The sequence below is a fragment of the Chelon labrosus genome (assembly GCF_963514085.1).
Source record: "Chelon labrosus genome assembly, chromosome: 11".
Taxonomy (NCBI): Eukaryota; Metazoa; Chordata; class Actinopteri; order Mugiliformes; family Mugilidae; genus Chelon; species Chelon labrosus.
The window spans coordinates 7189425-7217101 of NC_140344.1; the positions used below are offsets into that span (position 1 = coordinate 7189425).

General features: G+C 40.9%; 4 protein-coding genes across 4 annotated transcripts; 1 reads left to right on the plus strand and 3 right to left on the minus strand.

The window, feature by feature from the left end:
* The first annotated feature begins 3119 nt into the window (after positions 1-3119).
* On the plus strand, positions 3120-10056 carry mpi (mannose phosphate isomerase). The gene is made up of 7 exons (XM_084555564.1): positions 3120-3243; positions 4856-5056; positions 5765-5906; positions 6068-6247; positions 6761-6934; positions 7752-7960; positions 9831-10056. The coding sequence occupies exons 2-7, from the start codon at positions 4862-4864 to the stop codon at positions 10047-10049; spliced, it is 1119 nt and encodes a 372-aa protein (XP_084411690.1). The 5' UTR covers positions 3120-3243; positions 4856-4861; the 3' UTR covers positions 10050-10056.
* Positions 10057-12927: 2871 nt separating this feature from the next.
* Positions 12928-15125, minus strand: plex9.2 (PML-like exon 9.2). Its single transcript, XM_084555565.1, has 2 exons — positions 15002-15125; positions 12928-13605 (listed from the first exon to the last, which is right to left on the minus strand). The coding sequence occupies exons 1-2, from the start codon at positions 15078-15080 to the stop codon at positions 12935-12937; spliced, it is 750 nt and encodes a 249-aa protein (XP_084411691.1). The 5' UTR covers positions 15081-15125; the 3' UTR covers positions 12928-12934.
* A 1777-nt stretch (positions 15126-16902) lies between these two features.
* Positions 16903-19923, minus strand: LOC311495259 (DNA polymerase III PolC-type-like). Its single transcript, XM_084554653.1, has 3 exons — positions 19672-19923; positions 19464-19515; positions 16903-17480 (listed from the first exon to the last, which is right to left on the minus strand). Exons 2-3 carry the CDS (start codon positions 19513-19515, stop codon positions 16939-16941), a joined length of 594 nt encoding a protein of 197 aa, XP_084410779.1. The 5' UTR covers positions 19672-19923; the 3' UTR covers positions 16903-16938.
* A 1469-nt stretch (positions 19924-21392) lies between these two features.
* On the minus strand, positions 21393-25841 carry LOC311495703 (unconventional myosin-IXAb-like). Its single transcript, XM_084555249.1, has 3 exons — positions 25753-25841; positions 25325-25467; positions 21393-24798 (listed from the first exon to the last, which is right to left on the minus strand). The coding sequence occupies exons 1-3, from the start codon at positions 25806-25808 to the stop codon at positions 24413-24415; spliced, it is 585 nt and encodes a 194-aa protein (XP_084411375.1). The 5' UTR covers positions 25809-25841; the 3' UTR covers positions 21393-24412.
* Positions 25842-27677: the final 1836 nt, after the last annotated feature.

The window sequence follows — 27677 nt, forward strand, 5'->3', positions numbered from 1 at the left end:
TAATGCTGAATATATATTTGATGTGTGGTTTTGGAGCACAGTAAGTAGGTTATTGTCCTGTCAATTAGCCTAATATTGAAACTATCTTAAATAGCTGAGCAGTGTGAGTCCTCATCTATGGTCCTCACCTCATACATCTCAGTCTCGCACTCTCACATGATGGACATTATTGCTGTTTGCACTATATCACATTCTTACACTTTATCTGTAAATAGCTTGTCTAGGTTCTGTGATTAGAGTAGACTTGGGATGGCGTAGCACCCTAGGCCTACATGGTCTATGCCAAGAAACGGCTCTGCTCTATTCTTCCACTATTCTAAGACACTTGAGCAAGGCAGCTAACTCCTAGGCACCTTGCATAGCTGGCAAGGTGTCCGCACTGCTCTCTGTGTGTACAAATGGATGGGTTAAATGCAGAGAAGAAATTCTTTGTGTGTGTACCTGGCCAATAAAGCTGATTTGATCTGATAGTTTATATATTTTCTCATATTGTTCATACTGTATATTGTCCTATATTTGCTTTATTGCTTTCTGTTATATTTACTGTCAGTGTCTTTATAATGTTTTCAGGCCTGTAGAGCCACCTGTTGTTGTATGTGTTAACACACTTGGCCCATAATCAAAATTCTTATTCTGTATCCATGGCATGTAACTTTGTAGCTTTACTTCCAGATAAACAGACCATCACGGGTTTAAGCTGCAGCCATCTGTGCCAGAGAGCTTCATCATCTTGAGGTGCACTGGGACAAGTAATTATCCCATCTCAGCTCACAATAATACCAGTAACAGGCCAACTGATATTGTGTATTATTGTACCAGTAACAGGACAATAACAGAAAGGTACCTCAGCAGGTTTAAGTTTAACGTCTGAAACACTCACTCCTCCAGGAGTGTAGGAGATTTCTACAGGACACAGAAAACAGGCTCTAGACTGTATGTGGTTCAGACTAAATCATAGGTCCATCTTTGGATACAGCCGACTACATCATAACTAATGACTAGTGCAACACCCCTGGTAATTTAGCATCAACAACATGATGTCATTGAAAATGTCATGTAAAATACTCTTTAAAATTGTTTTTCGTACAATGAACGTCATCAAAACAACATTTATCTATTATCTATTAACCAGAATATAGTTCTTTGGCATAATATTGTTGCGAGGCAACAAGATCTTGGTTACTTCGGTTACATATTTGTTACAAACCATTACATTTTTAAAATGAACAAAGTCATTAAGTTACTTTGAATGACAGATTTAACACACTCTTTTGACTTATGTGAAGTGGATTATACAGTTGTTGTTGTTGTTGTATAATTATAATCATTATTACAATTGTCATCGTCATTTTTATAAGTCTGTCTTTCACAAGTCACAAGTCTCTCTGTGTAATGTGTTCACTGATTAGATTTTTGTGATATTCCTACAGATAACTTTCTTTATGGAAAACACAGTGTGAACAACGATAATACACCGATCAGGCATAACATTATGACCACTAACAGGAGAAGTAAATAACATTGACCTTCTTGTGAGGATACAGTGTTCTGCTCGGAAACTGTTGGACCTGGCATTCATGTGGATGTTACTTAGACATGTAGCACCCACCTAGACCAGACCAGGCACCCCCACCCCATAGCAATGACACTCCTTGATGGCAGCAGCCATCCCCAGCAGGATGCATCCTGACACAGACACACACACAAAAACGGTTTAGGAACAGCACAAGGTGTTGACCTGGCCTTCAAACTCACTAGATCCCAAACTGATCAAGTGTCTGTGAAATGATCCACAGATGCCCCTCCCCTAAACCCATAGCACCCAAAGGCCCCAGACACCAGGGACACCTACACAGTATTAGTAAGGTGGTCAGGAAGTTATGCCTAATCGGTGTAATATACTAACAATACTACTACTACCACTAATAATACTGTTAATAATAATATTAAGAAGAAGAAGAACAAAAAATATGTAAGATTTACATTAAAGAACATCCATATCGGTCACGATTGGATGACAATATGCTCTTTTGCTTTTATGATTATTATTTTCGTATCTGTTTATTTGATTTTTTTGTTTTCATGGTATTTATTCACATCTTTTTGTTCCTGACCTGAAAAAAAAGCACCGAAGAAGACGCTGGTCGACTCGTGACGTCACCAACGGTCTGACAGCCGACGTCGCAGCCATGGAGGAAGTAAGAGGTGAGTGAGATTTTCTCCTTCGTAAATGTTTCAAATCATCTTTTCCACCGATGTACATTTAGCTAGCTAATGCTGTCACGGTCTGTTCACGTTACATGTCATACCTGGTGCAGGTTTATCGACATGGTGAGAGCTAACAAATGTGGTCCGTTGTTACCGAGCATCTACCTCATTATTTCAGCCGGCGTTTTGTGTTTAACATGGAAAGCTTGAACATACTGTTTAAAGCAGCGCTGTTAGCATTACAGCGATGAGAATATAACGTAGCTTGGCCGTTTGACCATATGTAAGATTATTAGAAAGCTGCTCAGCTTCCTTTTACTGAAGCCGACCGTCGTAAATGTATTCCTGTTTAGTGTGTGTTTCTGTCAATGAACGTTGCATCGTCAGCTGGCCGGTGTCCTGCCAAATAATGTTACCCCAGGGGAACTGGTTTTCCTTGTTTCACTGTTTGAACATGAGGGCATGCTGCATTCTGTTGGCAGACAGAAGACAGTTTATTAATTCAAAGTATAATAAACTGACAGATTACCTAAAACGCATTGCTGCCAGTTGCCAGATTATTAGGTACGCCTACACGAATTTACTGCTGTCTAATTATAATAAGAATATGGTTGTTGAGATGATGAATTAACTGTGAAGGATGTCACTGTGGTGCTCCTGAACTTCATTATATAGAGAGGCGTTTCTGTTGTCTAACCTACCTTTTTTTGATAGAAATAGATTAGACAAAATAATAGAAACACCCGTGACTATAACACAGTCTGAACACTTTAACGTTCATGATGTTGAGGCATTTGGATAAGAGTGCAAAAGAAGGGTGTACATGCATCTGTCGGTAGGAGAAGACTCAAAGGGGTGTTTTTTTTAATAGTTAAAAATGATCACACACTAAATGTTCCCTCCTCAGTGTTTCCCCTGACCTGTGCTGTGCAAAATTATGCATGGGGGAAGATCGGGCTGGACAGCGAGGTGGCCAAACTGGTAGTTGGTGGAGATCCTCTTGCTGTCATAGAGGAGGGAAAACCTTACGCAGAGGTAAGGAAAAGAGACGGGGCTGTATCTGTTAAAATATACGGACAAGTGTATTTGCTTCAGAATTCATTCCTTATGTTGAGAATGTAGGAACAAGCTTTTTATGCATAATTAAAAACTGTAGAATATGAGAGATAGATACATGTTAGATACATGGACTATCTTGCGAACAGAACTACCAAGTTGGTTAATGTCATTTCATAAACACTGGATTTCATTCCATTTTTCTGGGGTGTCACTTAAAATCTGCCACTTGTGTTGCACTTTTTTGAGATGGTACTACTTAGTGTCAGCACCGAGGGCTCTTTAACGTTTTGAAAATTGGCAGTATACAAAAGACTGACATTGCTACAGCTACAGCTGATACAGATACAGATGTGGCTTAAAGTGCAATACCACTGATGGTTGCTAGGTGCTGGCTCCAACAAAACTCTCGCTCAAACAGATAAAAACACAAATCCTTTCTTGAATTAATGAATCAAGAATTGTTTTCCGCAAGTCACTATAGCACCAGAATGTCTTTAATGACGTGTCTGGTTTACAGTTATCAGTCAGGTCCACCCCTCTCCAGTTTGACCCGTTTGGTGACTTTTGACTCCAAAACAACCATGCCGTTGGTCAAATGCCAAGCTCGAGGCATCATAAAAGTTGTCCACAAAACAATGGGTGGCATCACCGCTGCTGCGTCGATTTATTATTTACATATCATATTAAACAGGAAAAATTAAATGATATAAATATCCTAGTTTTAAGTGGGCTGTTGTTCCTGAGTATCTTGACAGAGGGGCTTGTTCTCACTGTGCCATTCATGGGCCTTTCTTTATTTAGCTACAGCAGCTCTGCATGCTTTATCATAAAGGTCACAGGTTCAGGTTATGGCAGTAGTGACATTTCCACATACCGCAAGCCACATTAATGTCACATGCGAAGGCTGATCATATTAGTTTTCATGGTTATTTACAAAGGATGGTGTGGGTGCCCATGGTACATTATGTGACATATTTTTCTGCATGTCTGTCACATGTGAGTTCTTGTCTTGTTATTACCATAAATATGAACTGCTTGCCTTGCACTGTTTTTGCTGAACATAACTGAAGTTTGTGTGAAATCAACAAAAAAGAGCACTGCTAATATGTTAAAACTATGTGTGTCATACATTATGACAGGAGCAGGTTTGAAATTACAGAAGTGAACTCTGTTATTATAAAAAATAACTATGTTCAGTCTGTCTGTAAATGGTACTGGTCCATAATCAGTTCAGAGCCCAGGACTGACCCCAGACACAGGTTAGCGAAACTCTCCTGTGGTGATAAGGTCACAAGTTTGACACCAACTGGGTATCCTAAGAAGTATTAGGAAGCTTCTGCTGAGAGGAAAAAAAGGAGAAGGACCAAAACTCCCATAACTATAAGTTTAATTCAATCGTTATAATAAATATTTAGTGCTAATCATTAGGAAAGGGTAAATATTCCACATTCATTTTCCTATTCATATTTTTCACAGTTTTGATCCACCTCTCAGTCCCAAACCGACTTCTGTAACCTTCAGAGGTATTTTGAGAATAGTTCAATGTATGTAACCATAATCCAACTAAAAGAAATACCATCTGTTCCAGTTGTGGATGGGCGCCCACCCAAAGGGCGATGCCCAGATTAAAGACAACCGGATTGCACAGACCACCCTGGGCCAATGGATCGCCCACTTCCCTGCCTGCCTGGGCTCCAAGGTGAAAGACACCTTCCAGGGTCAGCTGCCTTTCCTCTTCAAGGTCCTCTCTGTCAATACAGCTCTGTCCATACAGGCGCACCCTAACAGAGTGAGTACACAAACACACACACACATCTGCATGAACTGACAAATTATTCAGAATTAAATCATGGGTAGCAGGGATTTTTTAATGGATGCAGTATTATACCGTCTAAATATAGCTCACATGCCACACCAGGTTTGAACTAAGCTGATCAAAATTCTGTTTTAAAATCAAAAGAGATACACCTACAGTCAAATATATTTAGTATTAAAGTGTTAAATGTGAATGACAGTGTAGTATTGTAGGTAAGAATGAAATTGAATGAAGAACGAATGAATGAAGAATGAATGAGATTAAAAATAAAAAAGAATAAAATTGGGATATTTGGTTCTGCCACTGTGATTGTGATACATTTTTTAATAAAACACTGAAATAATGTTAGAGGAGCACAGCGCCAAGTCATTTGACTACTGTTTGTCATCTTTTTAAGAAGATAGGGCTGTGTTGAAGGGAGTAAATACATCTTACAGTCACATGAAGCCAATTATCATAAATTGTAATAGTACAATAATTCTAATTACAACATTATTTAGTATCTTAGTATCATTTGCTGAATATAAAAGGTTCATTCCCATGCCAATACATCAGCATACTGTAATGTTTCAGCACTGTTGGTCTGAACAGTATAAGCATTTGTGGCATGTATGAAGTAAACATGGTTTAAGCTGCTCTCTTAGTAACCCACTTCCTTTTCTGTCATTATGGTCGGGTCAGGAATTAGCTGCTCGTCTCCATGCTCAGTTTCCTGAACACTATCCAGACAACAACCACAAGCCAGAGATGGCCATCGCTCTCACCCGCTTCCAGGGCCTTTGTGGCTTCCGACCAGTGGAGGAGATCCTGGGCTTCCTTAAATGTGAGTCCCACAGGGTCATCAGATGATTTGGGAGAGGAAAGAGGGAAATGAACAAATATGTATTATTTTTTTATGTCACAGCTAAACATGTCAGACTTTACTTACTTTGATGATAAAAGATAAATTTATACCCTGTGTGTTTGTCTGTGTGCATCCATCAGCGGTCCCAGAATTCCACGTTCTGGTGGGCTACAGTGCAGCAGAGGAGCTGCGGTGCAGTGTGGGGGATCCGGTTCGTACAAGCCAGGCGCTGAAGAAGTGCTTCACCAGAATGATGAACTGTGAAAAGAAGTTGTTTGTAGACCAGCTCAATATGCTGGTGAAAAGAGTCACTGAAGAGGGTGAGGAGGTTGAGGAACGAAGAGAATCATTTGAACCCCCAACAGCACATAAAAGCCACATTATTTCTTTTTTCAGTTAGTGAAGTGTCTTTGTCAAAACACAGCATGGTACGTGTGTAGAATTATTGGTAGTCTAATGAGGAATTAGGAGTTTAATGTAAGTGTTTCGTGCTGACTTTTAACACTAAAGATAAGACAGGACGAGGTAAGATAAGATAAGGTGCAATGAGATCACATCTAAACCTTTATTGGTTTCCCGTAGGGAGGACACAGCAACACAGGGCGTAAACATTAAGAGAGAACATTATCACACCACACAAAACAGAATATGTGGAATGCTGTGACAGGTGGAGCTCATTTAACGTATCCTCAGGTTGTCCTCATCCAAGTCACTCACTTACATTCGTCCTTTAGTTTTAAAAGTACAGGGCTTCAAAACACATGTAGAAAACCACAGACCACCTCTGTTCTTCTGAATAGAACCAGGCTCATAGATGTTTATGACCTCTGCAGGCGCAGCAGGGAAGGACACATCAAGCAGCAATGGCGACCTGTTGCTTCGCCTTCACTCCCAGTACCCCGGAGACATTGGCTGCTTCTCCATCTACTTCCTCAACCATGTGGTTTTGGATCCGGGCCAGGCCATGTTCCTGGGAGCCAGTGAGCCTCACGCTTACCTATACGGAGGTAAGTGGCTGACATTTACATTCGTGAGATTTAATGCAGCTTTTCCAGACTGAATGAGAGTGAGTGTAACAGTATGATGAGCCTGACATTGTTGTCTCACTAGCGTCACTGCAGTGCTTCTGTATGGCAGACAAGAAGCAGGTGAAATATTAAAGAATGGCATTATTCTGTGTTAAAAGCAGGACAGAAATATACTGTTTCACTTTTAAAAAAGGCTCAGAAATGTATTAAAACAGCTGGCCTCTGCAGTTTCTAGCAGATGTTTAGCAAATGTTGCTAAAAATGGGATTTGTTATGGATTACTGCACATTTCTATTTTTTTACAGTGGGTATTTTTTTTACATCATTTCCAGCAGACAAACCACAAAATACTATGAGACAACTTTTTCAGAATTCTGAAATATCAGCTATAAGCACTGAGTATTGGTGTAATTCCCTTAGAAATATAAACTCAGGTGCTTCTTTGTGAACTCAGCATTCTGGATACTAACTGAGACAGATAGCATTGTCTTCACCAACAGCTGCCTCAGCAGTCCAAAATGCAATGCAGCTATAAGATGTGCTGTTGATGTGTCAAATTCACCTTTATCTATGGAAATGTGCCTGCCTTCCCCTCGCTTGTGAGCTTTCTCCGTCCATCCTCTTTAGTTTATTCCTGCTGTCAAAGTACATTCTGGGGAATCCGAAATTGTACAAGTAGATTAGTTAAGTGATGTATTAATCATTGTAAGTCTACCTAGGAATGGATTGAGGCGTGTGTCCAATCTGCTTATTTAAAATCTGCTCCTCTTTTCTGTCTGTTTATCCATCCATCTAGACTGTATCGAGTGTATGGCTTGCTCAGACAACACTGTGAGAGCCGGACTGACACCGAAATACATCGATGTGAATACACTGTGTGAGATGCTGAACTACAGCCCCGCCCCTACCTCCCAAAAAATCTTCCCATGTGTTCAGGATCCGTCAGACCCCTGCGTGTCCTTGTACGACCCGCCAGTGCCAGACTTCACTGTCATGAGGATACAGGTAGGAAGTAGTAGTGACCAGAGTAGCGTCTTCATTTAGTTCAGCCTAAAATGAGATACTGTTGGGATAGCAGAGGGCAAAGAGAAAGAATAGTAAAAATAAGCAAACAGACTATGTCCTGAGAGTCAACTTTTTTACTGACACACATTCTATTCTTGTCATAGTAGGTTGTGCAAAAATATCATTAGTTATATTCATGAAGGCTTGACCTCCATTACATGAGACCCATAAACAGGCCTGCTTTTAAACATTATGAAAGGCTTGGATATCACCCGGTTTTTGGATATGCGCAAATATTGCACCAGCAACCTTTTCCAGAAGGTGGCTGAAGAAACAAAAAAAAAAAAAAGAAGCTATGTTTGCAAGTCAAATAAGTCCGCAACCAGTGGAAAAACAGCTGCGCCTAAAATGAAATATTAGTGGAATACTTATTTTCACAACCCCCGTAAAGAAATTTCTAGGAATATTAGATGTTATGCGCAAACAATGTGTATACATAAAATGTCTTTGCTCAAATCTGCTATTCATTACTCTTTACATACCCCTGAATTTGTTCATAACTTTGGAACTGCCTCTGACCATGTGCACATAGCAGGCGAGCGCTTATCAGTGCACATTTGTTCAGTATCCATCAGTGATTTTGAACACTTGTTTCGAAAGAATAGTTTTGAAATATTTTTTTTAGAAGAATAAATTGAATATTTTATGTAAACTGAGACACCTATACTAAATGAGCTGCATACATGTCCAAAGAATGTTTCCAAAACCTGAATAATATCAACATATCCACATGTCTTAATCAGAAAAGGCTAACTAATGCCCAAACAGTATACAGTGGTCCCTCGTTTATCGCGGGAGTTACGTTCTAAAAATAACCCGCGATAGGCGAAATCCGCGAAGTAGTCAGCTTTATTTTTTACAATGATTATAAATGTTTTAAAGTTGCAAAACCCCTCACTACACACTTTATACACTTTTCTCAATAACTTGAAAACGTACCGCACTTCAGTCACACTGCCAGCGATCAAAGATACTGTATATGTAAATTTGGCAAGCTGAACGCATTCTGTACTGTACAAGAGACACCGTACGGAGTAGATTGATTGACTTTGGTCTACAGTACCTTAGCCAATCAGGACGCAGAAGACGACACGCGGGCTCTCCCTTAGCCAATCAGGACGCAGAAAACAATGCGCTGTAAAAAAAAAAAAAAAAGCATGCAAAATTGCGCTAAAAAAATCCACGAAACTGCGAGGCCACGAAAGGTGAACCGCGTTATAGCGAGGGACTACTGTATACAGCGTACGTGACATGTGTTAAATTATAATAATATTGCCATATTTTGAATTAAGAGTGGACTATTAGTGGCCATGTACACATAGTCATTGTCATTATTGGAAAAAATAGCTGTAATAAGTTCTAATGATAAAATTAACCACGGTCAAATTCCATTTGGCTGCTACAGTTCAGGGTGCTGGTCTGGCACGAGCTTAGTGGAATCTGCCTAAAAAGAAAGTGACGATGTATAAAGCTGGCATTCCTATAATGCAGTTCTCTGTATTTATGGATGCAGCAGTTATACAGTGATGATGTATTGTCATTACCTAATCACTATATAAGAAACTATTGAGTGGCTATTGACTATGTAGTGAATGTGTACATTAATTATCACTATTACTGACACTTTAACTTCAAAAGCCTGCAATCACGTTATTTCATAGAATTGTTTCACATGACCTTAAATGAATGCAATCATTTTGTAATTAGTTGAACACCCTTGACGTTTCTGTCTCATGAAGCACAAGGTTCACTTGTTGGTAACGTTGGTATTATAAATGTATATACTGACATACTGTGGGTCCTTGTGCAGGTCCCAGCCTCAGTGAAACAGTACACTGTTGCTCCGGTGGACAGCGCCAGCATCCTCCTAGTCATCGAAGGCGATGCCGCCGCAACCTCTGCTGCAGCATTCTCTGACGTCACACTGAGGAGGGGCTCCGTCCTGTTTGTCTCAGCCAACGAGAGCGTCACCTTGCACATCACCTCGCAGTCAGGGATGAGCCTGTTCCGAGCCTGCTGCCTCCTGTAGTCGTGAGCCAGCAACTGTGTATGGAAGCTCATAGTACCGGTTTGTTTGTGGTTTGACTTAGCAACGTCTATGCTACATTATGGATTGAGCCCAGTGACTAATGTGCACTATTTAGTAGGTAGTATAAAAGCTGAAGGAGTGTGTTGACTCCCGCTGCTCCCCTTTAACCCCAAACTCAAACTGTGGACAGCTCTGCTGCAGCCAGCAGGGTTCTCTAGCTTTAAAATCCAGCTGTGATCCAGTCCTCTTGAGGCTTAATTGGTTTTAACTCTTTTTCTATTCACTAGTAGTGGTGCAAGTACAAATGTTATAGATGCCCAACAGAGGATGCATATTAAGAATAAAAAGTAAAATATGTCCACAACGCTCAGATAACACAATCTATTTAAAGGTTACCTATGGTTTACGATGAAAACTCACTACGAGTTTTATTGCTGCTCTGAGGCTCAAGTCCTCTATGATCCCAAGGCAACTATGCTATTACGAAGACCATGCAATATGACTTAAATCAGCACAGTGAAAATTAGTGTGGGGTTGTTTTGTTGAACAAAAAGTAATTCACCATAATTAGAGTGAGAGATGTGGATGCATGGACGGACATCTCTCACTCAGTGTGGTGTTTATTTTGTGATTTATAAGCAGGTACTCTATCTTGAGACATTTTTACTTTTTATTCCAAGTACAGCTACAGCTGGATGTTCTTACTTTTAATACCACACACTAATAGTAGTGTGTTCAAACTGCACTAAAGCAGGGTGGGGATACATTTACACTGGTGCAGTGCACCACACTGCTTTACACCGCAACTACAGCCCCACCTTTATGAGGACCGAGCATGTCTGTTTTACAAGCCAGCAATCGTCTTCCCCCAGGATCACTGGTGCAACTATCTCTTCTATCATTTTAACTTTAGCTTGATCAAGTAAATATCCACCTTTCAAACTCAACTTGGGGAAAACAACCATGTTAGTATAATAAGAAGAGTATATAGTGTAATGCTGAGATGCCTGTGCATGTTTGATTCAGAGCAGTAATACTGCAGTCATAACTGTAATTCTGCTACGGGCCAGTCACAGTGAAGTCGACTCTGCTCAGTATTACTGCTTGTGACCGTTACCAGCGCATGTTTACATTCTGGACACTTTTCATCAAAGTAGTGAACAATCATAAGCATTAGAAAACAGGAGGAAGGGTTCCAACCATCTCCACCCTAAGAAGCATGACTACATGGAAATCTGGAATGCATATGAATTCAAATGTCTTAATCTGTAGGACTAAAAGTACCACTGCTCATCACATACGTTCACAATCTGACCCATGCGTGTTCCATTTCTTGTACAGTTGTACAACAAAGAGGTGCGTTCAATTTTATAGTGTTATTTGGAGCCAGATTTTTGACTTTGTATGTTTTGTTGTTTGTACTGATTAATCAATGCGTGACATTACATACTAAGAGAGATGATCCCTGAAGTAACTGTATGATAAGCTTTTACTTGTTCATTATAATATCATGAGTGAGTGGTTTGTCTTCACAGTATAATCTTTTATGGGGCCACTTTCCAACTGGTGGGTACAATATTGTGGCTAGATAACTTCAGTATGGTGCAAACCTCTGTATAATATTCCAGTTCAGACCAGGGTCTTTCTGAATACAATCAATCATGAAGTGGACTTTCTTGTTGTAACAGTTTTTATAGGCTACCTTGCTTCAAATATTTGAGAAAGAATACTTATCAGCCTGCCAGTGAATAAGTATTTCTCTGAAAGAATGAAGGCCTGCTAACGCTTTAACCTACGTCATGATTGTGTCAGCCACGTAGGTGGATGTCCGAGCTTGTCCCTAATTGAGATTCACTGAACCTTTAGTCGTTTGTTGTTGCTGAAATTGTTGTTAAGCGATAGGATGAAGGCTGTGAACAGTTAATTTATGATTAATACCATTACCTCAAATCTATCCTTCCATATCTCTAAAAATGTAGAGCCTTGGGTTATTTTTTGTCAACAAACTACATATTTTTTTGGAAGTCATCGTGTCTGTGATGGTATCTTTAGAATTGTAACCTTTCTTTAATATAGTAACACATGCCTTTGTTACTGAGCTTGTTCTAGTCACCTTATAGTTTGAATACTGTACTTCAAGGAGTTTGCACAGAGATTATTTTTTGACCCTTTTAAAATCATGTCCTTCAAATGTTCACAGATCTGAAGGCCACTTGACTGTTTCTTTAACCTTTGTGGGAACATTTCTTGGAATATTTCTCAAGTCAGGGCATGGTTAGCATTTTTGAATATGGTGATGCTGTAGCATGGGATTGCAGAGAACGTGTATGTAAAAGTGGTTTAATAAAGCCTTGTTCTATTACCACACCATCTGTTTTTGTTTATTCCTACGTTAGATAGACCTCCAAAATACCTTGAGCTCCACATTCCATGCATTACTACTTACTGTGTTAAGGGACACAATGCAGAAATATGATACATTTATATACACCTTTATTCACTTTTAAATAAATATTTTGCAAAAAACTGATGAAAACACAAAGTGCATAAAGTTGCTGCAACAAACCCTAACATATCTGATCTAATCATGAGCAATAATGTAGAAAAATATTTGACTGCCACTAAAAGCTCATGGGCACAGTGATCACACCCTTGAGCAACTCCTGCACAGAATTTAGTAAACGGTGACTTCCACTGTGTTTGCATGCTCACCTCGCCCTCCAGCCTCTCAGCTCTTTGGACCGGCCAATTTGTCAATTTTCCTTTTATGGTTCACGGAAAAGTCAACTGCCAACAATAGTACAGGTGCGAAACTTCTTTTCTGTTCTGGAAAAAATGGCCTCCTTATGAAGTCGCATGATCTACTTGTTGTATGTTAGTAGTATTTATTCAGATGAAAGTGCATGAAGTTCTCCGTTGCGGCCCTCTGTGATCTTCACTGCCTGTCTGACGTTCTCCCAAAGCGGGCGCTGTCCTGACAGCTTGTTGGGTACTTTGGCAGCTGTCACAGCTGGTTTGTTGTCTGTTGTGTCTAGAGTAAACATATGCCGCCAGATGACCTCTGGGGTGGGCTGAAGAACACTGTAAAGTGATTGTAACGCCCGCACATCCTCCAAAGCATCATGGGCTTTGTAGTTCACCCCCAGCAGCTCTCGGACCAGGCTCTCCTGACGAAAACTCTGAAGGCACCGGTCCTTCAGCACCTCACGAGCCAGCGGCAGAGTGTCAACGCAGCCCGAGATCGAAGACTCAAACTGTTCTCTGAGGTCCAGTTCGTCAAGCGCTCGGACCAGCAGAGGACAGTCAAAACGGCGACTATTGTGGCCAATGAGAAGGGGGCGTCCGAGCATTTGAAGGAAAGCTATGAAGGAGACCAGGACCTCTCTGAGGGAGTTGGTGGGGACGAGCTGGCGATGGAGGTACAGCCTTTGTCTGCGGACCCTGAAGCCGGTCACTTTGGCTGCTCCTCGCTGCATTCGACACCGGGGGATGACGTAGAGGTTCAGTGAGTGGCTGCCACTCACTGCAGCGAGCTGGACAATCTCACAGTTCTGACCTGGAGGAATAAAACATGTCAATGACAAGGCAGTACTTCATCATGCTACAGATACTGGCTGTTCCAGCAGCAAATTATTATTTAATGATTGTAGGCTGAATCATATTAACTATACACATCATCCTGTAACTGATATTGTCATGATATAAAAACATGAAACAAGAAAACATGGATAGAATAAAAAAAAGAATGTTTTGGCCAATTTAGCGAAAATACATATCTGATAAATCTTCACACATCATTAACAAATAAAAATAAAAATTGACCAAAGAACAGTCCTGCTCCAGGATGTGCATCACCGTCCACATGGATCAAACACACTGGAGATTTTACAAGATGAAACAAAGGCAAAATCTTATGGTTAGACCAGGGGCGTCAAACTCATTGTGGTTCAGGGGCCACATACAGCGCAATTTGATCTCAATGGGGCCTGACCAGTAACACAATAGTGTATTAACCTATAAATAATGACAACTCCAAACGTTTCCCTTTGTTTTAATGCAAAGAAGAACAATGAAAATGTTTACATTTCATGAACTGTACTATTACAGAACATGTAATGAGCAACCGGACATTTCTTAAGAATAAGAAGCGCAATTTCTGTTTAGTTCAAGGTCTTAGTGTTGTGTTATGTCCACAACTCTTACTAAAACGGTGTAAACCCTAGGAATGACAGTTGCAGTTAATATCTTCAATGTAATTTTTGCACTTTACAACATTCATCCCGCGGGCCAGATTGGACCTTCTGGCGGGCCGGTTTTGGGCCCCGGGCCGTATGTTTGAACACCCCTGGGTTAGACAATGCCATAACATTGTGAATCAGCAACAAAGTCATGGGAGATCAAGGCTTAGTGATGCACACTGGGAGAGAAGACTGTGTGTCTGGAAGGAACAGATGACATACTGTAGCTCAAACTGCTGCAAAAGTTCATGCTGGTTCTGATAGAAAGTTGTCAGAACACACAGTTCCTCACAGTTTGTTGCGTATGGGGGTGTGTAGCTGGAGACCAGACGGTGTGTCCATGCTGCTGACCCCTGCTCACTCCTGAAACCGCCCACATTTTTATTTTGCAACAGTGTTCAGGTGGTGGTATGTACTCAAAGTAACATCCTAACAAATGCCAAGCCCCAGGGGTCCTAGACGAACACTATATCGTAAAGAGCTCATCGATGTTATTCACATTACCTGTTAGTAAAACTAGTTTGACAATGAATTAATTCTTAAAGTCACTTCTCATTTTCAACAGGCAGCTTGAAATGTGACTGACTTGTCATTTCCTAAGGAAGAATAGATTCAGGAAATGGATGAAACTCAAAATAGTTATTACCTACCCCTTGTAGACACATTTGATTACAACATCTGAATTTTTTTACAGACACACTCCAGTTGTCCTACCCAGTCCAGTTGTCTCCAGGTCGAAGAAAACCAGTGACTGCTCAGGGTTTCCTGCACCCACAGACTCTGGTTTCAGCATCGCGCCACAAACAAGTAACGTTTCTGAAATGCTACAGCGACTCTTACGTAAAATAAACGAAGCAGTGGCTGATTGCCGTCGACTGCAGTACGTTTTTATCTACACAGTGCCACATTTCATCGATGAAGACGAGTTTGAATCAGCGCGCTACAGAAAAAAATACACTCCCACAGGATGTTGTGAAGAACGCGGAAGTGACGCGAAGCAACCACAGACGACGACTACTTCCGTATATAAAGATGTAACGACTCCCCAATAAATGTTGATCGCCCCCTGGTGGCTGGCAGCAGTACAGCTCATAAATCCCTCCCCCTCCAGTACAGGACAAATACAGTTTTCCTCGTGATGGTTTCTATCATTTAATGTAGCTCTTACAAAGTATTTATTTTCATGGTATTTTTTATTTTAGATATTTATTTGATTTAATTGATTGATGATTAAAAACGGATTTGACATTATGATTGACATGTGTGGAGAGGGATGCTGAGATTGAAAAGTGGCCAACATCCCACAGCCAAACGCCACCGCCGTCAGACATTATGCCAATAATCCAGAACTGTATTCTGCTTGTATTTCATGACCATAAACCAGTTTCTTCCAGAATTTTTACCGTCAGAGTACCACAGTCCTCCAATGCATCGCACTCTCTAGGTTTACAAGTACTGCCCTAAACCAAATACAACAATTCTAACATATTTCATGTCACTCTACTGTCATTCCATCATTATACAACCACCCCTAACTGAACTTACAGTAAGCGGGTAAGCAATGCATCATACAAATCTACTGTATTTCTTACAATACTATCATTTATGACCAAGTAGATGTAGCATCTTCAATGTTGGACCATTTTCATTATATGACCATCTTCATGTTTGTTTAAAATGTGCACATTTACGAATGCATGCAGCACAACAGGCCCACCCCATTTTCACCCCATCTTTCTATCTTCCAGTGGTTTCCCTGAGATGTCTGGCCCTACTCTGCCTCCAGGTGGTAGAGGACTGCAATAACGTCTCAGAGGAGTGCAAAGATAGTCAAATTACAGCCTGGGATTATATCAGATTTAGTGTATGCCGTGCGTGCTTCCGCATTAAAACTACAGCATATCCGTGGGTTGTTACAGCATCTCTAACTGCTTTGGGAAACAAATATGCACTGAAGTATAACAACCACTGAGATGATAAGGGCCTTCAGGGTGAGTTCAGGTCATCACTCAGACAGGTCATCACTAAGAGCAGCAGAGGTGGTACAAATAACATTAATGTATACAGCGTCAAGCACAGAACACACTCAATAAATTAATTATTACTAAAATAGATACAATTACAAACTGGCGCCAGATAGTGGGTCGTAAAACTTCTGTGGAAAATTACTCATGTGCACTGGTGTCCATCCGGTAATGAAAAAAAACACAGAGAGGGCGAGAGAGAGCGAGAGAGAGAGAGAGAGACTTGTTCTTTAAATAAAACAGGATGTCTCAAAGCTGCTTTGCACGTTGGTCTACTGAGGCTACAGCCTGTGGGGTAGACTTCTTCCTGGATTATGATGATGATGATGATGATGATGATATAATAATAATAATAATAATAACAATAATAATGGTTCACAGAACTATCAAGAAGTCTAGAAATTAACTGAGATGACTGAAGTTTAATTGTTTGTGTGGGAAAACTGTATGGCTGATGTAAACGGAGGGTTTGGGATGTAACATGCACTTTTAGTCACCAGAAATGTCACTTTACCTTCACGTCCAACCACATCAAGAAACATGATGATGACAATCCTTTAAATAAAAAGTCATTTTTAATGCAAAATATTATTTTTTGACAGATTTGTTTCCTTGTTTCATAGCTTTTTAAAAGTACATTCTAGTTCCCATGAAGGTACAGCGCTGGATGTCCCATCTGCTGGGTTTCCATGACCTGAACAGTTCCTGCAGCATCCTGGCGTCCTCCATCGCATCGTGAGCGTTGTAGGTTTTTCCCAGGAAGTGCTGGACCATGTACTGCTGAGAGTAACTTGGCAGACACTGAAAGAGATTCTTGCTCAGTAAGAAAGTATCCACAAAGCCAGCCACCACCTGCTGGAAGTCCTGCAGCATTAAATGTTGCTGTAGCACTCTGGTGATCACGGGTGCGTCAAACCGCCTTGCGTTGTGGGCCGCCAGATACACGGGCCGACGGAAGGAGCGGAGGAAGGAGATGAAAGAGGTGAGGACCTTATTGAGAGGAATGGTGTCCACAGGAACCCCGTGGAGTAACAGGTTGTCACGTCTGACGGTGAAACCTGTTACCCGGGTGGCGCTCTCCGTGAGGGCGCGGCGGGGGACAGTGTAGGCATTGAAGGACATCTCTCTACATACAGCTGCCACCTGGATAATGTCACAGATTGTGATGTCTGAAAGTACAGAAGAAGGATGAGAAAAAAATAAGGTTAACATATTTTGAACATGACAGCATTGTCCTGGTTCTGGTATTTCTTCTTACCAGAGATCCACTGACAGTGTGATATAGAGGGGGTTAATAGTTAATAGCAAGGAAGTTTTCACATTTAAAAGCTGGACATTTTGGTTGACAGGATAATGCTGTTGGATAGTCCTACAACCAATCAGAGGCATTTTTTTGTAAACAAATGAGAGTTCCATGACGCTCTGATACCATAAAGGATTACGTTACTGTTACTCTTCTGTCCATCACTGCATAAAGCCCACCCAAACGATTTGACTGGCCCAAAGATATTTGTCAGGTGAGAAGTTTAACGCCTCTGTATGTAGGGCTAATGCTAACAGGCAGTTAGCTTCACATAAAGACTGGAAACGGAGCAAACACCCTAACCTCACAGATTTACATAAGAGTTTGTTAGTTGGTCAAGAAACTTCAGAAAACACACAAGGACTCTACTGTGACAGAGCTTATAGTGCAAGTGTTATGTTTAAACATAAACACTCTTTAAATAGTCCATGTGCAGAGGTGTGAAAGGAGTCATGGTTTAAAGTTATCTCTTTAGTTCTCTGTTTGTATCCACACTACTTCTGTAACATTTCATGCGAGCAGCAGACTGACTGCACACCTCTACATCGACAAAGGCCACGAGACTGTGGTTAAAAGTGGCAAACATGTCCAGGAAGTGGCAGCACATATTCTGAGGAAGAGAAACTGTACGTTTCATTAGAAGTGAAACAGAAAGCCCAAATCAAAGGTTATGTCATCAAATGAATGACTGATTGTACTCTCGTGACTCATTAATCTGCTCTACTCAGACATCAGCTGACTGAGCTGAGCTGTATGATCATGCTAACAAGTTAAAGATTGATTTTTTTTTCGGACTTTAAATCTTGTCAAGTGTGTGCCAGTATCTCACACCCAAACAAAATCGAAATCACAGAATCCAGCATCAGCATCTTTCCAGTTTCAGCCGCAGCGTTGCTTAAGAGTCATCTATGACAGGAAGGCTTATTCAAATCAACTTCCTAAACAGTTGCAACCATTCTTATTTCCTCTGTCATATAATCCGCTACCCATTTTCTCAATGAATCAATGGATCACTTGATGTTTGGCATGTTTGAAAACACTAAGGAAAAAGGGTATTAGTTTGTGGTTTGGGCGTCTCCTCACTGGTTCAAAGTAGAAAGACGGTGATACTCCACCCTGCTCTGACCGAACAGCAAAATTTCCTCTTTCTGAGAAGACAGAGCTCTGCCCAAGTCAGATTAGAAACCAATAAAAACCAACTGAAACACACCCTTATCACACTCAGACTCCGCCTAATGCGTGCCAGTTAGTAGGCAGAGGCTTCAGAGCGAACAGATAAAACATTAGCGATAATATATGCTTCATTTTATGTAGCTCTGTACTGGGACACACCCTGAAGTGACAACACTCAGAGAAAGACAGTATGTCGCACCTCAAACAGCACTGGAAAGAAACTACAGCTTCTATACTAACAGCTATTAAGACATGCTTTAGAGAGGCAGGTGATCCATTATGTGGGTGAATTAAAATTTGATTTTACTTTCAAGGTTTTTGGGCGAAGTACTGTACTCGTAACTAATTTCTTAGGTACATTTACATGAATGAATTGTATGATACAAAGGGCTAAAACCCTAACCCTGAAATACAGGAAAGATTACATTTGAAATTAAGTAAGAAATACTTAATTTAAAATTAAGTTTGATCAAAATAAATAAATAGGCTAAATAAAAATAAAATCTAAAAAATTAAAAAATTAAAATCTTAATAATTGATTAGAGCGAGGTGGCTTAATGCAATCCAAGACTGCTGGAAATATGACAATATAGCTTATTACATAAGCTTTTGATTTCAGTGATGACAACGTGACTGTACGAGGATTGAAAAACAACAAGAAAAATAACTGTCTCACCCAACCCAGTAGTCTCCAGGTCGAAGAACACGATGATTCTGTCATCAGACATCTGCGAAATTAGAAAACAAGACATATCTGAGTCCATGCTGAATGAACTGCTGCACCATACAACACTGAAAGCTGTCTTTGACAAGTTTAAAAGCGAACTAATAACAACAAACCATAGATGATAACAAAAAAAAAGAGAAGTCTGGTCTAAACTCACCTTGTAGAGGTTTGAGTCGTCAGCTGAGCCGTGTGACAGATTTATAGTGAAGTCAGCTGTAATAAGCTGACTTATCTTCCCGGGAGGGATCAACAGGTGAATCAGTGCCTCTGTCTTTCTAAACTTCAACGTAAACGCTACTTTCTTTTCAGTCGAAAAGAAACTGTTATTTTTTTCTTTCCTTCTGTTTTTCGGCTGCTGCACTGGTCGCCTATCAACATGTCGCTTTTACAAAACAAAACATATTTGGTGTGAAGGTGGAATCTTCCGCGCTGTTCGTTCAGTTTCATTTCTGACGCGGTGGACGACGGGAAGGGTTCGGCTTTGTTTTGGTAACGCGGCTGTAGCGCCAGAAACGAAACGAGTTTGAATTTTAAAGTAAAATAGTTAAGACAAAAATAAATAAATAAATAAAGTAGATTAATAGGAAATCAGAATAAATAGTTTTTTTTTTAATTGAAACAATAATAATAATAAAACAATTCAGAAAACATTTAAATAAATAATAAACACAATAATGTAAAACACACACACACACACACTTGTGAACATCCAGATAATGGACATAGAGATAGTGGACTCTTATAACATGGATGTTCCCCTGAACAAAAAATTGGACTGGACTGACCACACTAGAGCACTTTATAAGAAAGGCCAGAGCAGAGTCTACCTGTTAAGGACACTTAGGTCCTTTAGGGTGCAGGGAGCACTCCTGAGGTCCTTCTATGACTCTGTGGTTACATCAGCTATGTACTATGGTGTGGTCTGCTGGAGCAGCAGCAGCATTTCAGCAACAGACAAGAAGAAACTGAACAGACTGGTGAAGAAGGCAGGCTCTGCTCTGGGCTGCCCTCTTGAGCCTGTGGAGGTGGTGGGTGATCAGGGGATGGCAGCATAGCTGTCATCGCTGATGCAAAATCAGTCCCACCCCCTCCATGGCGCTAAACAGCACTGGGCAGCACCTTCAGCAGCTGACTGCTTCACCCGTGCAGTGTTACTGCAGGTTCTTAGTTCCTGCTGCTGTGAGGCTGAACAACCAAGCCTGCTCCCAGTAGACCACATGTTGTAGGCCTATTAAACAGATAGATAGATACTTCTCTCTATCCATCCTGTATGATCACACTTGATTGCGTAAGCTGCTTTGTGTGTGAGACTGTCTCCCAGTTTAAGTCTCAATATGTGATATTTCTCATTTTAATTTCAGTGTACCTATCCATTGATTCTTCCGTCTACAATCCAATTCTTTCTTTTAAAAATGTATTTATTTATGTTAACCACAATCACACCTCACACCCTTTAAAACTTGTATTTAGAGAAATTCTGCCAAAGATGTTCTAAGAAACTTCTCTGTGCTTTAGGCGTCCTGTCTATGAAATAAGTCCCTTCCTTTTGTGAAAGTTGTGTGGATGGATGAAAGTTTCATGTTTTCTTTGGCTGACATTAGATATTTACACAGCCAACAGCTCAATACAACCAGTCACCTGTTTCATTTATGAAAAGGTCAGCAAACACGTCACAACTCCTGAACTCAGGCCTGTCTGAAAATTCAAAGTTAAGAGGTCATGAATACCACGACAGGGTGCTGTTCATATGGAGCGTACAGTCAACGCGACTGTGGTTCGAGAGGTGAGGATGAAGTTGCAGAAGTTTTTTTTTATTTTTTATTCCATATCCTTTTTTTTTTTTTTTAAACTTGTAGTCATTTAGTGCATTCTGTCAAAGATGCTCTAACAGGCTCACTGCAGTATACACTTCCTGTCTACTAAGTAGGTCGTGGTTGTTGGGTGGCGTGTGAGGGTTCATCCACCTTCATATGCAGTCAGTGCTACTGTGTTTTGTTGTCAGCCTTGAGTGACCATTTGAGGAAATGCAGCTTTTACACTACCTCACTGGCTTTGTTATCAGCCACGGAGAAGGTGGCTTGAACGAAACCCATGTGACACACACACGCACACACAGACAAAAAAAAAAAGACTCTTAAGTGCAACGTCTCTGGAGAAACAAACCATCAGATACATCAAATTAGTCTCTGGCACGAAACGCTTTATATAGCTGAATGTTAGAGGTCAATGTGTAGACAAATATGGCGAACATGCCAGTAATACTTCAGTGCACTGCCTGAACTAACAGGCAGTATGCTCCATTAACTGCAAGTGCACGTTTTACACTGTCAAATGTGTGGGCGTGTCCCAAAGAAGACATAAAAACAAAATCCTTTAAAGTACAATCTGCATTTCTATAAAGAAAAAGATTTCACAACTCATTCATTTTTGGCTGCACTTTTGCTTTTTTAATAAGCAGATGAATTTTCCCCCATAAAGTCTTTTTTTTTTTTTCTTACAACCATAGACATGTTTATATCATTAAAAAAAAGAAACATAACACAAATTGCACCTTATACATACATAACCGTGTCCAGAGTGGCGCAGACAGACACAATGCTTTTTCTTTTTTTCTCCGCTTCGCAGCACAAAAATGACTGACTGTGGCCCGTTAAAATGTTGCCATGGTTAATAGTAGATAATGAACCGTACACAGGATAATATATCCTCTTATAACACCTTTTATAACAGATTCTTTTAAACCAATGTACATCCCAAAAGCATGATCATAAATAGTACATACACTGTGTATAAAAGAGGAACAACCAGAGAAAGCAGAGCATGCCTTCCAGTGACAGATACATTCACTTTTTTTTTTATTTTTTTTTTCCTTTTTTTTTATTTTTGCAGAATGCCATATGGACAGCTCGTACATACACCACAAACACCATCCCAACAAATATCAGAGCAAAGATATCTGGCGGGTTTTGTCCTATCAGTTCACCTCGGAAAACAGTTTAACCTTTTGTCTACAGTTTAAATTGTAAAAAAAAAAAAGAAAAAGTCTGAGATCAGCAGTCATCGCTGAGACTTCCAGCTTCAAGGTAAAGTCGATTAACACTGATTGTGTTGGTGAGATCGGAGCAAAGGCTGCTCACAAGTGTCTGCTCAAAGACGCAGCAAGCAAGGAGAGATATTGCAGCTTTAGTACGGAGACATCATTGCTGTTAAGCTACTGAGTAGAGGCTCACAAAACCCAGTAATACACTGACTGGTTATGTATGGACAGAGACAGAAAGAGAGTAAGAATATGCAGAAACACGTGGACGGTCTGAGTTAGTTGCTACTTGTTTTTGTCTGGTTAGATTAAATGCTACTTTTTCACAGGCAGAGTCGGGAGAGAAGAGGATGGAAGAGCTACGGTCAGGGTGGAGAAGAAAGAAGAGGAGAGGATTACGTATGGCTCAGAGGACATCATGGACGGTCTGAGTGTGTGGATGAGTGCAAGAGTTTCCCCCACAGGTGCAATACAACTCAGGTTAATGGAAACTTTTCTTAAGCCAGAAAGTTTTAGTGACTTTTTTTTTTTGTATTCCTCACATGTGGAATATTTGTGAGAAACACTAGTGTAAGTGTGTGTAGGAGAGGCCCACGAAGTGGGAGATGATACGACGGAAGGACTCGTTCATTCTTTCACACGCACACAAATATAGACAGGAAAAGAAAAAATGGCTTTCATCTGAACGAAAAAAAACATGAAATAATATTGACAACAAAAACACAAGATCTTTGATATCAACAACACCTATAATACAGCAATAATATATATTAAAAAATTCAAGTCCTAACGCAGTAACACTGATGTTTCTGAATCAAACTGAGGGAAAAACTGAAGGTGGCAGGGAAAGGCAGGTACAAAAAAACACTTATGGTTGACTGACATTTGACACCCGACACGGAACGCTGTGAGCGGCAGCTTTTCCTTCTATTATTTCTCAGGAGTACACCCAAAACTGTTCATTGTTAAATGAGAAAGAAAAAAATAATAAAATAAATCGACCACTGAACAGAGTAAAAAACAGCACAGAAACAAAAGTGGAACCTGAATTCCTGTCACTTCACTTTGCAAAACAGAAAATTAGCAACAATGAACAACCCAGGAGCAGCACTGGACTTTCTTTCTATTTACACATTTTCTCTGTAACATAATAGAGAAAATAATAATAATAATAATAATAATAATAATAATGAAACATAGAGCTGACAGATTTCAACACAGTCTTTTCAAATTGACATGGAGAAAGTGTGATGGAGAAGCATGCAGCCTCTTGGCTGGTGTGTCCTGTGTAAACGTGAAAAGCAGACTTAGCTTGGCGCTGGTTACAGACAAAACGTCCGCCAGTTCAGTCAGTATGGCTACATTTCTTCTGGGTGGTTTCAACCACCTGCCCACATACTAAAAAATAAAGACAGGGCACGGTTAGATTTGGCTTTGCAGGTGTGTGTGTGTGTGTGTGTGTGTGTGTGTGTGTGTTCGTGTGTGTGTGTTTTTTTCCATCGCTTCACTCCGTCTCCGCTCTTTCCTCTGACTGACCCCCACCAGCAGGGTCAACAAACACGGTCACCCATGTCTTCTCACTTCCCTCTGCTCCAACTTTCTGCCGTTCACATTAGTTGTCGGTCCTCTTCCTATGACCATCTGTGTCATATTTCCAATCCTCTTATCTTCACACGGCTTTCTGATTTGAGTGGACCGAGGGAGGAGGGGGGTGGACACTGAGGAGGGGCAGCGGTCGACACTGGGTATGAACCTCGCCCCGTGACCAGCCTCGTTCAACCACGGACCCCACCTCCTTCCCTTCTCACTCACCCTCCGGCACTCGGACAGGCGGCGCCTGGCGTTCCTTCCTTTGCCAGCATCACACCATGAACTCGTTGCTGCCGTACAGAACCAGCTGCTGTGGCCCCGAGCCAAAGTCCGAATCCCTCCGGTGGCTTCCAGAGGGCTCGCGCGGTGAGCTGCGGCTCAGCCTGAACCTGTGGCGCGTCTTACCGGTTCTCTGTCCCTCCTCTGCCTCCGCCAACGGGGCCCCCAAGCCACAGGAAGTGAGTAGGGGCCCGGAGGAGGAGGATCGGAACCGGTAGTGAGGGGACGGAGAACCGGAGGCGTTTGAGGATAGAGAGGAGGAAGGGTGGTAGGAGGAGATGGTGGAAGTGGAGTCTGCTGAGTCCTGGGAGTCGGGCTGGCGGCGCAGAGCTCGTCTGCCCTTTGCATCTGACTTTCTGGATCGGTATGTGCCGTGCTCTGTGGAGAGAGAAGCATTGATTAAGAACACATTCTAACTGTGTCAGCAATATACTGTAGATGCAGTGTAGATGTTATTCTTCTTTTGGTTTTGGCATCCAACAGCCTGAAGTTGTGCACCATAGAACTCCAGATTAAGCAATCCTGGCTGGGATTTGCAATTTCTTGCTGAGATGATCAATGACGCATATCTGTGGCTAAATGTGGTTTGACAGTGATGCTGCTGCTGACTATATAAATCTGTATATATATTTTTAGAAAAGTTTCATGAATATAAAAGTCTATACTTATAGTAAAAACACTACAGCTAATGTAATTACAAATAAATTATAAAAAAAGACTGTAAACATTTTAATCAGATTGTCTTGCTGTCATTTTAAAATTGGAGTGAAGCAAATATGATTAGCAGTTATTACGTCATTACACTGATCAACTAAAACATAGCCATCGGGGCAGTGAAATAAAAGTTATAGTTAAGTTAACTACAGTAAGGAGATACCACATACACAAACACACACACACATACCAGAGGGGTCAGATGTAGCTCCCTCCGTCTCCATGGTGATGTTCTCAGAGCTGTCTGCTGTCCCGATGGAGGCTTCAGATTCAGGAGTGTCATCGTCTGACGCCCGTGGCTCCAAGATGAGCATCTCATACGTTAGCTCCTCCCTGCAGAGGCACGCACATTCAAATCAGCTGATTTACATTTGAACTTTGGTACTACTTTGACATTGCAACTTTGCATGTCCTTGATTAAAAATAAGAAGGAACGAACAGATACCAGCTGACATGGTTATCTATACCACTGATTTAACAGGGAATCAACGTCTCACTAGTAGAAATATGGTTTCATTAACAACATAACATGTTGAGTTGTAGGCTACTGAATATGAGACAGGCGTGTCAGAGGAAAGCACAACTTGAGTAAAAATAACAGCAAACGTAAGAGCATACTTCTCTTTCTGCAGTCTCTCGATCTGCTCCGTCAGGATTCGCTCGTCCTGCTGCATCGCCAGCTGCTGCTGCTCGCTCAGCCCGGCCTCGGCTCCATCCTCTCCTCCTCCTCCTCCTCCTCCTCCTCCTCCTCCTCCTCCTCCTTCTCCTCCTTCTCCTCCTCCTCCTCCTCCTCCTCCTCCTCCTCCTCCTTCTCCGCTTTCTTCTGCAGTGTCTCCATCGACCACGTGAGGTGCTCTGGGGCTGTGAGGGGGCGAAGGCGTGTGGGTGCTACTTTGCTGAACACGGCCTTTGCCCTGCAAGTTCACACAAATCACAGGGTGAGAGAGTGTGTTAGCGGAGGATGGCTGCTGGGTCGCTATAGACACGGTTGGATGTTTTGTCTACATACATATTGACTATACATGTACTGACCACAGTTAACAACATCACTGCTAATGAAAACTACAAATCTCCACACACAAACACACCTTTGTCTACATACACACACACGTCCTCACATGTAGGCTTTACCTTAAGTTTAGCTGTGTTAGGCTGCATGTTAATACGTTGTGAAGCAGAAACAGAAAGCAGAACGATCAGTAAAGCTACAGATAGACTGCAACCCTATCGGATGTCCAGCAAAACCAAAAGTTGAGCAAATACAAAACTACAGTTACAGCTCATGTGTCTAAAATCTCTAAAAATATAGAGTACTTACCCAGAGGAACAGAATAACCAACTTCAAAGCACCGTTATTCTATTATTACTTCTAACTGTAACATCTAGATGTAGCTACAAGCTAGGCTATCAGCTTGGTTTAATATCAACAGAGAAGTGGCAGACAAAACAACAACACCACAGCAGTTAAATGTACATAAACTACACAAGTTACATTATCTGGAAAACATACATTTTTAGACAAGGTCAGGTCAACATTGTTAGCGTCATAAATTAGCAGTAAATTAGCTTCAAAACTAACTTCACGATGACGGCTGGATGTTTAATTTGAATACAAGTTGTGGGCTACTTATATTAACGGCAAATTGTTTGGCTTTTTGTTACTTATTAACAAAATTATCAGCTAAATAAAGTATACATTGGCTAGCATGTAGCTACTGCTAACTAATATGAGCTAGTGCTAATGTCAAATAGCCCAGCAGCGAGGTCACAAGCAGAACTGTGACAAGGACAACTTCAGTGAGTCTTTAGAGACATTAAGTTCTCAGCCTGCGGTGTCAACATATTTTGGGGGACAAATTTTGAATTTTGTTGAATTTTGTCAAAAGAGTAGTGTCGTCTCTCCCATCCCATATATGGCACACTTTATGTGAAAAAAGCAACGTATGTAAATTTAAAATAAATGAATGAATAAATAAATAGTTTATTAAAACTAAACAAAGTCAAATTCTGCCAAAAGTCCAAGTCTGAAGTCACTGTAACCAATGTCAAGTCACACGCTGCGTCTGAAATCCATATGTGCAGTATGTGGACCCTGTGTAGGAGGAGATCATACACTTTTTTACACTCTATGGAGGAGATACTTCAAATGCGGTCATTTTTATGCGCTCATGAAAAAAAAAAAAAGGGAACAGTGGCCACTTGCGGCATTCAGGACCTCGAAAATGGAGGAGTTAATCGAACATGGGAATTAATATATTTTAATAATATTAATTATTTGTTTGTTGACTTCACTGCCGAGTCATGACGCTTTAAGCATCAAGAGTCCAAGCAACAGTAACAAAATAATTACCAGGTAGTCTAACAATCTCTGTTTCATAGTCTGGAAACATCAAACAAGGCTGCCACATTACAACAATTTCTTTTCTTTGTACTTCCCACTGTATGCAGATTGAAATACTTCTAATAACCAAGGACATGGCATTCATTTTTACAGTTAAGTGGAGGACAATATTACATGACTCATCAAGTCAGTGGTAAGAAAA